Source organism: Lissotriton vulgaris, chromosome 9, assembly GCF_964263255.1.
Source record: "Lissotriton vulgaris chromosome 9, aLisVul1.2, whole genome shotgun sequence".
NCBI lineage: Eukaryota > Metazoa > Chordata > Amphibia > Caudata > Salamandridae > Lissotriton > Lissotriton vulgaris.
The window spans coordinates 388,140,858-388,156,876 of NC_141697.1; the positions used below are offsets into that span (position 1 = coordinate 388,140,858).

The 16,019-nt window shown below is 44.8% G+C and overlaps 1 protein-coding gene across 2 annotated transcripts in view; it reads left to right on the forward strand.

Moving 5' to 3' along the window:
• CCNK (cyclin K) overlaps nucleotides 1-16,019 on the forward strand; it is a 482,638-nt gene that overhangs the window by 34,583 nt on the left and 432,036 nt on the right. For both annotated transcript variants that reach the window (XM_086937756.1, XM_086937757.1), the window contains exon 4: nucleotides 10,311-10,392. In XM_086937756.1, coding sequence (XP_086793882.1) covers nucleotides 10,311-10,392 — 82 coding nt within the window. The remainder of the gene's footprint in view (nucleotides 1-10,310; nucleotides 10,393-16,019) is intronic.

Sequence of the window (16,019 nt, forward strand, 5' to 3'; positions counted from 1 at the left end):
AAATGTCCCTGCTCCATTGACTTCCTTCTTTCGGCTGCTTACAATGGTGACTATAATTTTGGTCAGTGCTGACCTACTTTACCCATTTACTTAAGTGGCAAGTACATTAGTTTGCCTGTAGCACACCTAGCGGCTGGAGGCGCAAGTGCGAGCGCGAGAGCAGGAGCAGAATTACCAGGAGCAGAACCGCCGCAGACGCGGATGCCGGCACTGGGACCAGGAGCTCAAAGGAGGTGAGGCCGCTTCTGAGGAAGGGGCGAGAGAAAGACGCGACCGCGGCTGCTGTTAGAGGCAGCCGCGAAGTAAGCGCCCGGGGGGTTGACTAGGCAGATCTGACTAGGCTCGATCTAGCCCGCAGTCCCCCCTGAGTGCTCCACTCGCAATTAGCCCCTGTGCGCTCTCGTTGGCTTTATTTGCAGTCCCCCCCACCCCCCGCCTCCCCCAGACCCCACAGCCTTTCTCGCCAGCTGCCGCGGGGGGCCATAACTAACAACTAGTCCCCACCGCAGAAATCAATTACCCTACTCGCCCCCTAGGAAGCCTCATAGGAAGCCTGCCAACGGCCCCACAGAGGGTATAATTCAGTTAAACTAGCACAACAGGATCTGCAAACCCCCTTAAACCAATTAAAACCGACATTTAGGAGCCGGGAATTTAGAAATCTGGAGCAATGCTTCAGGGGGCCATACTGTACGTGTTACAACACAAGAATTATTAAAAGAATCATCAAGGGCCAGCAAGGCCTACCAAGGCTCAATAAGCCTAACAAGCTACAAACTTATCGATCTATCTGCACATTTCCCTGCTGTCAATCGTCCAGAGCACAAAAATAAACCAACCATACAATAAAGAGAATGCGATCAGGAACAAACCGGCAGGCACCACAGAATAAAGCCCCATGTAGTAAAAAAATGAAAAAACCTAACCCAGATAAGTCCTTCCGAGAAATCCCCTTCCCAGTTGCAGCCCAGAAGGGGGGGTCGGTAGCCCAGGGGGAGAGAGCGACGGTAGGACCAGTTCAGATACCTGATAAACCCGGACCAACTATAGGAAAACAGCAGAAGATTAACAAATTCTTCTTTGTGAAAGACCCGCTATCCGCACTCTTTTCAACAACAAGGGAGGCACTGAACCTACCAAGCCCTATTCAGCCCAAAAAGCCAAAACCATCAAATCGGTCGGAAAGTTTAAATCTGGGTAAGCCGACAACGGCACAAACACCCCCCGAACAATCGAATAAACAACATCCAAAAAAAATGGAAACAGTGCAGGCCCTGGTCCATAAAACAAATCTATGACCGATTGAAATCAAGCCGAAACTGAGCCGACTTGAGGAAGGGAAACCACAAATAAGGAAGCCAGATACGAAGAGTGACCAACAAATCTCACTGATTTCCTCGATATCCCCAGAAAAAGATCTCTGGAGGACATTTTTAATAACTCCGAAAACAAGACCAGTATGTGGGATAATAACCATAACGATCCTTGTAAAGACCAACGTAAAGAGACACCCTTAGGAGGAACCAAAGAACAGATAAAACAGAGGCTAGAAGGGGAGGAAGACTGGTTACATCCCCTCCCAGTACCTAGCGACTGAAACTCCGCCAAAACCACAAAAAGATCAGCATTAAGAACACCTCCGCAAGGGCCTAACCCAGCACAGGATCTAATTCTTAAGGAATCAAGGCTGGGTTTAGTTGCATCCACCCCACACAATGTAACGGAAAACAGTGGCAACCTAAGAATCTTGATAGAAGACAGCTCTTATAGAGAAGGTAAAATAAGAAAAGGAATCCTGCAGACGCCAATTTCCATTTCATATGCAAGCATGACTACACACTCAGACGACCCAAAAGAGGGCATAGGTAGTAAAGAGCCCAACGTGCATTGGGGTAATGCGCTAATAAGCACACTCGACCAAGCCATAAAGGCGCTTAATTACCAGTCCGATAAAATGGAGATTCAAATCGACCTCATAAATATTATTGCAGAGCATATCGCACATATCGGCTCTAAGACGGACTCAATAATATCATTATTGGCAAACAAAGGAAGCATGGATGATCTCCCAAAAAAGGTTTCAACCGACAAAGGAACCATTGATCAACTTCCAACAAAACTCAGAGTACTTGTGATTGTGGAAGTATCATTGAGAAACTTGCATCCCTCCCAGAAATTTTAAGACATTCTCGGAGCAGTAAAGATAGGGAATAAGGGGACGGTCAACCAAGACACCCCAGTAAAAAAAAACAGCAAGGACAAACTAAATGCTCCAATTACCCAAATCAAACTAAAACGCAGCAGAGAGGGAGATGGGAAACAAAACCCAGAGGACCACATAAAGGACCAGAAAAAGGAATCCGTAATTCATGAAAAACAAACAACTAAATCTCTGGGGAATTTGGGCCTTCAGCCTCAAGACAAATTAACAAAAAGGCAAAGGAAACGAGCAAGAAAGGCAAGGCCCAAATCAAAAGGTAATCAATTGTCCGCTACAGAGAACCTCTTTTCAATATTTAAGAACAACTTGAGACAAGAACGAGCAACGACAAACAGTTCACCACACACACTTCTATTAATAGACCGGAAGATCTAGATTCTGACCGGGTAAGTTTCTCGTTTGAGAAACCGTCAATTTTGGAACAGTTTCATGGACTAGACTCAATAATTATTGAAGGACCGATCAGGGACTGCGATCACCCACAGTGAGAACCAACCTAAAGAGGTGAAATAATCAAGCAACAACACCGACCATATCGGTGGAACATCCCTGAACGAAGCATCCAGCAAAACCCTTACCACTACAACAGATTCAAACATAGCCATAGAGGTCAGCCCGCCTCGAAGAATCGTACTACAGAGACACCACTAGAAAGCGCCTGCAGACCACTGAGAAATAATTCCAACCATCGAAATCAGGAAAGAAAGCCTGTTCAGTTAGAGATAGATTTGACCCAATCAAGATCATAAAAAGCGGAAATGACCGGCAATGTACAACGCAAAGTAAAATTCGTGAACAGGCTTGAATTAACCAAAAAACAATAGGAGGACACGAAGCTATTAGGGACACTACCCATATTAAGATCATAAAAAACTGACACGACCAGCAATGCATAGCCCTAAGTAACAAGCACTGGCGTTGCCAATAGGTCTCGCTGTAGGAAAGTTTGAGCTATTACAATTGCAAATAGCAATGCCTTTTATTTTTGTTTTTATTTTAAAAACATAAAGGGCTTTGTCAGTTACAAAACCAATAGCTCCAACTTTCCTACTGCGAGACCTATTGTGCACTGCACAGTGTGGGTGAAAGTGGCACTGCGTGTGTGTGAGTGGCTTTGAGTGAGTTGCGTTGCGTGGGTGAGTGGCGTTGCGTGGGTGAGTGGCGTTGCGTGGGTGAGTGGCGTTGCGTGGGAGAGTGGCGTTGCGTGGGTGAGAGTGGCGTTGCGTGGGTGAGAGTGGTGTTGCGTGTGTGAGAGTGGCTGTGAGTGGCATTGTGTGTCTGAAAGTGGTGCTGTGTGGGTAAAAGTGGCACTGCGTGGGTGTGAGTGGCGTTGCGTGTGTGAGTGGCGTTGCATGTGCACATCGATAGGTCGCGAGACCTAAAAACCAAGTACAAGTTGAAAACAATCAAACCTTAAAAAGAGGACTGGTACTCACTAGGGACACTAGGGAAGAGGGCAACATATGACAAGTGGTAGCCAAATTCAAATCTACCCCAGCAAGTGGAAACAAACTTCCGGCACCAGCCTCCCAAGGAAATTTTTTTTTTCCATAGACGGCATTGAACCAATTCTGTCATTTATACCTGAATACGTTACAAAGGGAAGGCAGGATACTCTAAACGGAGGGAACTTAATAAAACTAATTAACGTAATTCCAGAGCTAAGGGGCATAGTCACCCAAGATATGGTAGCAATAGAGTTCCTTCAAAATAAAGATAACCCAGACATTAAAGACTCTGTGACCACCAAGGCCTCTATGGAGACAGCCGCCAAGATCTTTGCTAATAAAGGATCGTTCGAGAGTTGGGGAATTATTCTTAAACAACACATGCGGCCCAGATATCCACACCCCCTGTCGAAAAGTACATCCCACTTAAGAGGGGAGGACCCAACAAGTTGTAAGCAGTCATCATGCCTCCATGGAGCCCTATCAACCTCACAGGAGAAAATCTTTGGAGCAACGCACATCCATCCAAACCAGGCACACAATGGAGGGCCATCTAGCATCGACCAGGACTGGTCATGGATTCCGAAGATACTAAGCCAAAAGAGTACCTAAAACAGACTTATTAGGAACAGACAAAAACATCCAAGATCAATGCACGGATATAAATCACCCGGCAAAAATCAACATGTGCACATGGAATACTCACTGATTTAGCAGCATGGATCAGGACCACGAGACTCAATCTTTTTTTCAAAAACATGACTTCATTCTTTTACAAGAGACCTGGAACCTGTCACACCCCGCAATCCCAGACTTTACCGAACACCATATACTTGCAGAGAGATCGTCCAACCATGGTCATCCATGTGGAGGGCTATCGACGTACGTCTCACAGAAATTCAATTGGCAAACTGAGACTCCGAACGTGGGGTTGAGTTGGGTCCAAGTAACAAAAAAAATCACTAGAAAACCTCAGCACCAACTTCTAATAATGAATGTTTATATCCACCCAGACTGTTCAACCAAAACAGAGAAAATGAACATACTCCTCAAACTTATTAAAGCATTCCAGAAATCAAACACCCAATGCCCGTTGATAATACCAGGGGATTTTAATTCTAACCTAACGAGCGATGGGACATCCACTCCCAATCAGAAGACAAAACCACGAGACGGGAACAATCCGTTCTCATTGAATAAACTACAAACATTGGGTCTGACCATTTTAAAAACGACGAAAAGGGGAACTCCAACGTCAGAACCAACATATGAGCGGCAAAGTCATATCAACAATAGACTTCACAATAATTAGTGATAACTTACTAGACGGTATTGAAGACTATAAGATAGTCCAAGGCACAGAAAGTGACCACTTTCACCAAATCACATGTAAAAACATCACGTTACCTGGTCCGAAAAGTTAACCTCCTTGTCTCAACAACCTGAAAGTTTAACTTGGGAAAAATAAGATGGAGAGGCGGAGAAACGAAAGCAATCCAAGAAACAGTAAGTAATTATATGATAAAATACGAACATCAACAAAACCGAAACTATATAAAAAATTGTTAAAATCTGATCGAGGCTTTGATCCATAAGCACTCCGCCCCTTCTGCTCCACAAAACGGGACAAACGTTCTGAGAGAACCTTGGTTTATCCAAGACTTAAGACAAGAAAAGATTAAAATAGCCCGGGAGCAGCGTAAGGAACAAAAAACGGGAATTAAATCGAATTACAACCTCACTAGGAGCTTGAGAAGAAAATACCACAAGATGGTGTGGACCGCAAAGGCCAAACACAAGAAGCTATGTGGGCAAAATTGAAGGGTACCCGATCCAACTAATAAGACTCTAGGCTTAAAAAAAGGAATGGAACCTGGCAACCCAGTAGGATTTCTGGATAGGGTTACAATCCCTACCAGGGATAAATGGGTGAATGACCAGTTAACAACAATTTCCTGCAAAAGCGTAAAAAAGTTTATACAAAAGCTCAAACCGGAGGGTGCACCAGGACCAAACGGTCTTCCCACCGCCGTATTTAAATTCGAGGATTTTTGGGCTAAACATCTAACAGCTTTGTTTAACCAAGTCTTCACTCGAAATCGTATGCCAACATCATGGAAAGGAAACATCATTCACCCGATTTATAAAAAGGGTGACAGAAGACTCCTGGGGAACTACAGGCTGATCTCTCTAATAGACGTGGAAGCAAAACTTTACGCGTCATGTCTTTTGGAGCAGATCCAAGAATGGGTGGAAGAAAACAACCTAATCCTGAGGTTTCAAATCGGTTTCAGACAGGGGATGGGGACAACAACAAACCTGACCACCCTTGGCTTTTAATGGAGAGAGCCAAAATAAAGAACCCACGGCTATATGGGTGTTTTGTGGATATAAGAGCAGCATTCGATCGAGTGAGCAGGTCGAGACTTTAAGGAAAGCTCAAAGAGTGGGGGCTGCCAAATCTACTAAACGCAATTATGCTTCTATATACAGACACATGGGCAAGAGTAAAACAAGGCCATGGATAAAGTTTAACACCCAAAATAGAAACCCAGGATGGCCTAACACAGGGCTGTGTCCTGGCCCCGTGCCTATTTAATCTCTACCTCGCAGATTTAGGCAGAAACCTAGGTCTAATCGAAAGTCGCACACCTAAACTCTGCAACGTTCTAATTCCAATTCTCCAGTTTGCCGACGATATTGTCCTTTTAAGCAAGACTCCAATAGGCCTGCAACGTTTAATAAACATGCTACAATCCTACTTAGATCAGGAGAGTCCGGAATTAAACAGGGAAAAAACTAATGTAGGGGACTAATTGAGCACAAGAACATCAAATTTAAATGGACAATTGAGAACTTAGCGTTAAAAGAACAGAAATCCTATCGGTATTTAGGCGCGACTCTCGGGCAAGGTAATTCAAAGAAAGAACACACACTGGCAATAAAAGCAAAGGCACAAACGCTAATTTATGCTTACAGGCAACTTCAATTAAAAATGGACGGCCCAAACCACACTCACCTCCTAAAAGTAATGGCCGCACATATTCTACCAACACTGTTTATTCTACCAACACTGTTATACAGACTAGTAACATGGCTTGGTGGTGAGGCCAAATTACTAAATGACCTACAAAACAAAACATTTAAAGCAGTATTCAAACTACCGAAATGAGCATCTGCGGCTCAAGTCCGTCTTGAATTTGGACTACAAAATCAAATATTTCGGTCCATGACCAGATTTGTAAAACTATGTCACAAACTTCGCTCAGCCCAACCAGAGTCAATGTAATCAAACAATAAAATATTTCACATTGATAGTTTGCCTGTAACTGTATCCTTTTAAACTCCTGTAAACCTCGGATTTGGAGCCTTGAGAATACTGCTGTCTGTGTGTCTTTTTTTCCATCTGTGCTGATAAGGAACGCATCCACTGATCTGGAAGTGAAATATTTAAAGTTAACATCAGAAGTTTGTGTAATATACACTTTTCCTTGGGCAGCACCAATTGACTTGTATTGCCAATATAGTTAGCATTTTGTTGCTTGTATTGACTGACTATGTCTAACCTGTCTGAGAAAGGGTGGTATGGCTGCGGAGCAGTCAGATATCTGTCTGTCTGTCTGCCTGCCTGCCTGCCTGCATCAGTTACAGGGCAGACTGCTCTGAAAGACTGCTAGTTCTGGCCCAGATTTAGTCTCATCGCATGTTAGACAGGTAACTGAAATATTAGTAGTTCTGTTCAAAGTCAGTCCTCAAAAGGGATCTTCTCTGAAACACCAGATAGACTGGGTCAGAATTAATCCTATTCCAGTTTTGCATCTCCAAGGGCAGTAGTCACATCTCAAGCTCCCTGGTATATTTGACTCCTTTAAGGAAACTACGTTAAGTGGAAATCTTGTTGGTCAAGTAAGGTTCTTTAGATTCCTGGCCTGTTCGTCTAGTAGCAGTGTAGTTCTTTTTTTTAGTTGCTACTTTATATTTTCTCTCATTTGCACTATGCTTATCAGTATAACTACTTTAGGTTGCTGATTTCCTCCTTGGTAGTTGTCGCTACAAGGGACAGACATAATGGCGAGCTAGTCATCTTATGTGCTATTTACTCCTCTTAGATATTTCCCATGGATTCTTAGTTTAGGTGTCTGTTGTGAGTCTTCTGTCTTTTTGCCAAATATACTGATTATCCGGTCATCTCTATTTAGTAGGTAGGCCATTAGCCACGCAAGTGCTTGTGGTGTTTGTCAGCAATGTGGTTGGTGGGTTTATTAGAGTTTGAGTGGTCAACAGCATATGGTTAGTTTACTGACTGCACCCCTTCATAACTGGTGTAGGAGCATAGTATGTGCTTCTTGACTCCACGCTCTCTGGGTATTTGTCTTGGTATGTTACATACTAGAAATGTGGGGTCATGTATACATTTGTGTGAATCTTGGACTATTATCTGCTTCCCCTTTAGCGAGATCAACTGAAGAAAAGTCTGTATGTTTATGCAGTGGTCCTCTAGTATCTCACTTTTTAGGTCCTTTTAGGAAGTGGACCCCAAAATGGGTAAGAAGGAAGTAGGGATTTCACAAGCAATATTTGATTCATCCACAGATAAAACACCCTCAGTAGAGGGTGCATGGTGGTCTCTGTGGTTGTTAGGATGGTTTTGCAGTAGAGCAAAGATAATCATCGAAAGAATGGCACATAGAACCACATCAGAAAGGAGGAAGCATGAAATAACACAGGAATAAAGGCGCAACTGGGCATAACTATCTGTTGAGCAGGTATGAGGGGGACACAAATCAGGGGTTGGCATGCATCTTGCTCAGTGCGAAAGACACCGAAAACACAATGATTACACTCCAGGGGAAGAGGGGTGAGGCCAAATGTTGTATAAAGATCTGGGTTTTGAAGCTTCAGAACCAATAACAAAAAGGGGAGGACTATGGAAGAGTGAGAGTCCTCTGTATAAGCCCACAGTCTTTCATTTGGGGATTGACACCCTTTGGAGGTTTGGGCTCCTCTTCATGTAGGACCCTTGTTACAGCTAGAAGGCTATTCTCCCTATTACCAGCAGTAAGAGGTGCTGGACATAAGGAGGCGGTGTTCTTGGAGCCTCTGGAACCCATAGAGAACTGGATGGCATAAACAAGGGCAACATTAGTACATCCCAGGAGAGGAAGAGAGTTAGTCCTTGGGAAGAATTTTTGAGAAAGGATAAAAACAAGATTGGGAAGCTGAAGAACTCAAAGAGCTTTTCTTTGGACGACACTGATATTAAGGCAGGGAATAGGTATTGTGGATTAAAATACATTGTAAATCATTCCTGGCTCAGTGTCAGTCCTGAGACGTTCTCATATTCCTGATTATGCAGGGCTGACCCATCCATATGAATAAACTTGTACACTCCTTGTTGTGGGCACATAGGGTAACCAAGACCTTCCTTGGATTTCTGGGTGAGTATTGAATACATCTTGATTATACTGATGGCACTGTGAAGAAAACGGACAATGAATATTTCCTATAAGTTTACTTGTTCAGCTTTCTGGTTGTCTCAGCAGAGCACTTTAAAGTTCTTTTGGCAATCTCCTTATGAGTTTGACTTCTTTGTTTCGTAACACTTAACTACTAATCCCTAATAAACAGTTGCTATGGGAGAACCCTTGCTTTATTTTTCTATAAACAATCTACTAAATCTGCCATTCTTTAGAGTCTGCTTGTTCTTCTTCATATTTACGGATGTTTCCAAACCTATTGTATTCTAAAAACCTATTACCCAGAGTTCTTATCTAATTAACATTAAGGAATTTAAGAAATAATTTTGTAATTCCGTGTGTCATCTGATTTACCAGAGACCTATGTTTAGTCGTGGCAAGGTTTAAGGCCCTTTGGGTTCAAGTGTAGTGATTGGTTACTGGGTATTTCTACAGGTGTGTGGGGACCACCAGAGCTATTGTACTCCACTCGATATAGCTGTTACCCCATTTGGGCAGTTGTCAGTTGAGGGGGTTGTGAAACTGAGCATTAAAGGCTTGTTATGGTACGTGGTCAGTGTTTCAAGCGCAGATACAGAATCCTTCAGTTGAGATACTTAATATCTATGTCTTGAAAGAGGATACTACTTTGTGCAGTGAGAAAGTGTTTGTTTGCATGGTTGCCTATTTTATTTGTGGCACTTGATTGATGGCAACTGGTAGTAAGGATGGTGATATTAGTGTTGCTGTTGTGTGATGAGACTGTCAGCTGGATATTACATGGGGGGAGGGGTAGTCACCATTGTGGTGTTCTGTCTTGCAGTTTGTAGCACTCTTAGCTGAAGAAAGATACCTAAATGTGAGGGTAGTGGCTGCACTCTACACATTTGACCTGATACGTGACAGTGGCTAGTTTTCTGGTAAGTCACTCAATTGTCTACCATTCCATTCTACAGTACCAATGTGGCAGGAACAAAACTGAATTGTGTGTTGAGAACTTCAACTCTACCAATGAACATAATCTTCGCTGGGGTGCAGAGCTTAATTGAATATGGTTCTGGGGATTTTATCTCCGGTTGTAAGAAATCTCGCCTTAAAAAAAACTAAAAAAACTTTTGTATTGCTTGTCTCCCACATAACAAATTTACTGTGTATTCTGCTGAATTCCTTAACAGCAGAAAATAGACATTATGATACACTTGCTACTGGAATAATTTATTTCCATCGATTCTACATGTTTCATTCGTTTAAGCAATTTCCAAGATACGTAAGTATACTACGTATTCCTGTGTAAATGTTTACATTTCATAATTTAAGCAATGTTGTGCATTAGTCGTTAACATTTAAATCAGGGTTAATTTAATCTGAAGAATGTCAGGTGAAATGTGAGTATGCTTGTAGATTGGATGTAAGTTATTGTAGTCAATTAGTTTTTTATAAAGTTGTGTTTTTGGTATGGAAATGTATTTCCACATTTTAGCAAGTGAACATTAGAAAATCCAAAGCTTTTAGGTCTTGCCTAAGGACAGCTTTTAGTTGTCTGATTGCCAAAAGACCTCTTGTAGAACATAAAGCTTAACAGTGAGTTTAGAGCTGGCCCTTTGCTTACCAGTGGTTACCCAGCCACTCTAGTTTGTTTATTATTTAATGGCTTTCTGGCCCCCTTTTCTATTTACCCCTCCCCTGAAGTGTGGCTTTGTTACCATCCTCTTGATTTGATGACTTCGACTACTCTCATTCAGGGACCTACTTTTTTTTAGTTTGCAGCCTACCAGACAGGACAGCTGTCTGCATTTGCAAAAGACATCTTGGGGACGTTCAGAAAGTTGACCCAGAAATGCATTCCGCCCTTTGATTCCCATTGGCTTTGTGGTTTGTAACTCCCATTTTCTGGCTTTCTGTTTGCTGGCTTTATTTGCTTTAGGTTCTAAAGGTTCACATTGTCCCTCCCGTTGCCAAAACAGTGTCCACAATATTATTCCACAAACCCGCTTCTTGTAAACCGGCCTTTAAATCTTGTTCTAACTTGTCACATTTGCTGTGCCTCAAAGACAGGTCAATTGTCAGGATCTGTTTTCCAGGGAGCCGCTGTTTACCTTTCTTTCTCTGACTCCAAAATGAGAGGGTTTATGTGACAATCCTGCTGGGTACCCATGCAAGCTGTAAGACGTTATTTATTTCTAGCACAAAACAAAAATATTTTGTCTGTAAATGAACTGTGCAGCTATTTCAGAATATGGAAAACACAAATAAAGCAAATGGTAATTCTGAAGTGTGGTGGAAACAAATATTTTAATATGACCAAAGCAAATCAATACACTAGTTGATGACACTTTCACACATTGTTTGTGCGATGTATACTTTTTTTATTTGTTGAAGGTGCGTTGTCTGTAATTGCAGTGTGCTACCACACCATATATACTCTGGTTCACTCCACCCCTCTCTGCACCTCTCCACGACACTGCACTCTACTCTGCATCACTCCACTCTGTGCCCCTGCACTCTAATCTACGGGACTTCACTCAACGCCTCTTCACTTTACACCGCTCTACTCTGACCATGTACTCTACCCCATACTGTTCTACTATGCGCTCCACTCCACGCCACTCCACGCCAGTCCATTCACAGCCACTCTAATCTACTGTGTACCACTGCACTCTATGACTCTGCTCTTTGCCGCTTCACTCTACGTTGCTTCACTACTGTAGGAAAGTGCCTCTTTTTGACATAGTCCCCCTCGGTTTTTGACTGATATTTGATGCAATTTTGACTGAAGTGCACCGGGTTTCTGCTAACCAGAACCTCAGCGCTAGTGCTCTTTCCCTAAAACAAAGTAACTGCTCTATTTTTGCCCCATTGGCAAGGACTTTAGAACCCCTGTAAGTCCCTAGTAAACCCACCACCAAAACTCATGCAGACTACCATTGCAGGCTGCTTGAAATAGTGCAGACAGATGTGAAAACATGGCTTTCCCATACCTACAGGCACTGCATGCAATATATGCAAGTCACCCCTACAGTAGGTTTATAATCCTAATGCAGGGTTCACTATATTACATTTGAGGACCTATCTACATGAGAAGATATGCGCTTGTGCTGTCTAGTTCGATTACTTGATAGTACAGTGAACAGGGAAGCCATCTTATGTACCGTATTTTCCGGCGTATAAGACGACCTTTTAACCCCTTAAAATTTTCTGGGAAGTCGGGGGTCGTCTTATACGCCGGATACAAAAATTGGCGGTTTATTTCACATAGCGCGGACTTCACCCGAAGGTGTCAGACCGCGTCTCAATTGAAATGGGTGCCGCTTAGGGAACTCCAGCACAGAACAAAGAACGTAGGCGGTCTTGAAAATAAATTGATCGCACTGTGCAACACGATATCAGCCCCTCGCCAGCCAGAGGCAACTCAAACACTGCGCAAGCTTTAAAAGAAAACAAATGGCGCGGGAACTCCAGCACAGAATAAAGAACGTAGGCGGTCTTGAAAATAAATTGATCGCACTGTGCAACACGATATCAGCCCCTCGCCAGCCAGAGGCAACTCAAACACTGCGCAAGCTTTAAAAGAAAACAAATGGCGCCGTGAACCCTACCTGGACTGCAGCTGCACATCCCCCAGGCAGACGAGGCGCTCCTCCACGTGTGCTGATCTCTCTCTCCTTCCGCAATTCTTACGCTCATCGGAAGGAGAGGAGCGTCAGTACCACATGATCTCCTCAGTCCATGGAGATAGAAAGGGGACTGTAGGACGTTAGGAAGTGGGGGTCGTCTTATACGGCGAATATATCATGAAACCTACATTTTGTCCATGAAAGTAGGGGGTCGTCTTATACGCCGGGTCGTCTTATACGCCGGAAAATACGGTACATATACTGGGCACTGGTCATTACGAGCCCACCAGCTACATGATGGCTTCACTGAAACCTATGGTGTTTGAAATCAAACCCCTTGCCTTAATAAATCCCCACAGATGCCAGTAGTAGATTTATTAAAACATTTCCCAAGAGGGCACCTTTGATGTGCCCCTGAAAACCTACCAGCCTCTTACTGTCCTATTTGACTAGTATCATCCAGCCTGCTGTCACAGACCTGTTTCTGACCTCCTGCTGGTGAGAGCCCGCGCTCTCTGATGCCAGAAACCGCGCCTGCTCTGGAGGAAGGTGTTCATACCAGCAGGGTGGCTAGTGAATCTGCATACCAAGGCAAAGGACTTCAAAGCCGCTTCCGTTTTTGATATGCGAACCCTAGCTTCCCCCAGACCTGGGACATGCCACCCCCTGCCCTGAGGCCCTTTTGGCACCAGGACTGGTGGGGGGGAGGAATTAGGTATGCTTGGAGACGTGGTGCACTACCAGGCCAGTTACACCCCTAAAGTAGGCTGCCTGCTGTACCCCATGAATTGAAGGATTCCACCATCTTCATTTTGGTGGAATTAGGAACTCTGGGACAGGGTTATGCCCACTCCCCACGGGAAGTGGTCATGTAAAGCGGGTAGTGACTCCAAGGGTAAGTAGCCCATTGGCTACAACCCTTCACTCCTGTTAAGCGCCCCCTAAATTCAGTATTATGGTGCCCCCTGACACCAGGAACTCCGATTCAACTGACTGAAGGAAGAAGAGGACAAAGAAGAGCTGAAGAAGCGAGAACTGCGGACTGCTGGCGGACTTTGGTGCCAAACCCTGCCTGCTTACCTGCTCCTGTCCCGGCATTCTCGACAACCTGACTCGTCCTGCAGCTGCGCATCCTCCGAAAGCATCAAAGGGCCTCCAGCACTACGTCAATCCACCAGCATCTCGCTTGATGTGGAGGAGTCACTCCCTGTAATCTGCAGGTACTGACTGAAACGTCCGGATCACTGTTCTGCTGTTCACCGGACCCACCGATTCCGCAGCCGCCCAGGAGGTCCCATTGCTCCAGAAATTCAGATCCGTCTCCTCAACAAGTGCGAACACGTCTGGACCAACCGCAGCTGCCCTGCACCAATGCCTGGGGCACCGGACCCCTGGCAGCAACCAAAGCTTGTTTGAGTCCAATGCCGAAACTACTGAACTGCGGACCTTCCCATCGCAGAGGCCATCATTGAGAGTGGCCCAGCTATCCTGTTTTGTCTCCTTTTTGCTGACCCGACCAAGGTACGTGAGTGCCTTTGATGCACAGGCCCAGCCAACAAAAACCCTCTGCACCCGATCTTCCAGGTCTGGGTTCACAACAACAGACAGTGCCCCTTGCTCCCAGGACCCTTATGAACTGAGCCCTTCTTTAGGAGCTGCTGGACTTGTCCTCTTCCTCAAGTCCCCTCTGCAGCCTGTTTCTAGGTGGCTCCCCAATTTGCCTATGGCGTAGCGTGCAAGGCTATTCTTAGACCTGGCATCTTTGGCGTGGTTTCTCCCTATCTTTTTGCCTCTACCTCCTGTATTTTTGATGTTGTGCTGGATTTTGGTTTTGCTGGTTTAGATGCTTGAGGCACTTTGACACTGCTGTTCAGTGTCAAAGTGCAAGTGTTCCCTGTGTAAATTGTTATTGTGATAGGTTATCCATGATTGGCATATTTGTGTCACCAAGAAGTCCCTAGTAAAGTGCACTGAATGTACCAGGGCTGGTGATAACAAATGCTACTAGTGGGCTTGCAGCACTGATTGTGCCACCCACATGAGTAGCCCTAAAATGGTGTCTCAGGCCTGCCACCCCAGTGCCTGTGTGCAGTTTGTGAACTGCCATATCCTCCTGGTCAGTGTCCCCACTGACCAGGCCTAACCCTTCCCTTTCTGTACACATTGGTCACCTCTATGGAAGGCCCAAGGTACCCCCTTGGGCAGGGTGCAGTGTATGTGAAAGGTAGAGCATGTACTAGTGCAGGCGACATGCTCTGGTAGTGAATTACAGCCATTTTCGTTTTTCACTATTGTAAGGCTATCTTGCCCCATAGGCTATCATGGGGACTGCTGGCTACAGTGGCTATCAGCATATCTTCCCATAGGAGCAAGATTGGACTTAAAAGTCTGGTATCCCTGAACTCCGAATTTAATAACACATCTTTTAGGAAATGTTTTTTTAAATCCTGTGTTTGAGAACAGCACTTTTAGAAAGTTGCTGTTCTCTTGTCTGACCTTTCTGTGTGCCTTGGCCTGTTTGTGAACTGACTGTCTAGTTTGGGGTGACAGGGGCTGGGTGGCTCCCAGAGGCCGAGTAGGCCATCCCTGGGCTGAATAGCTCCATCTGCATCTAGAGTGGTGGGAGGGAGTAGCACCTGGGCCTGAATAGGGCTGTGCCTGCCTTCCACAATGCTGGCTCCACCTCCTGCTGGGCGACTGACGACCCTGCCCCTCTCTCTGAAAGGAAAGGATAGGCCAGGAAAGCAAAGTGCTCAAGTAACACCCAGAACTGGTTCAGACTGGGCTCAGAGCCCTCCTGCACAAAGGGATCAAATTATTTTTAGGGGTATAAGAACAGGACCCCTGACTACAGAAAATTAGATCATCCTGGAATAAAGAAGGAACGTCTGCCAAGGAGAAAGCTGAAACTGAAGAAGGAAGATTGGCCTGCTGTTGCTCTCCTGGACGACCTGCTGTTGCTTTGGTGCCAAGGAGAGGTAAATGACTTTGCTTTGTGCTCTGTTCCCTTGCTTGAAGGAAAGTAATCTACAAGGGCCTGAGAAGAGCTGGCTCCTTGTTAAGAAGTCCCAGGAACAAAAGGATTTCACCCCCAGCTTCCTTGAACTCTGCTGGGAAAGTTCTGTCTTTCCTAGAGTTCCTGGGCCAGTTGTGGTGCCTCTGGAAGTTGTACCTGTGTTGGGAAACTGGAAAACAAGCTTTTAGAGACTTTCTGCAAGTTTTGTCGCACCGCTCGCTTGCGGAGCGCATCCCCGTCAGTGCGAGGAAATTCCCGCCGCTA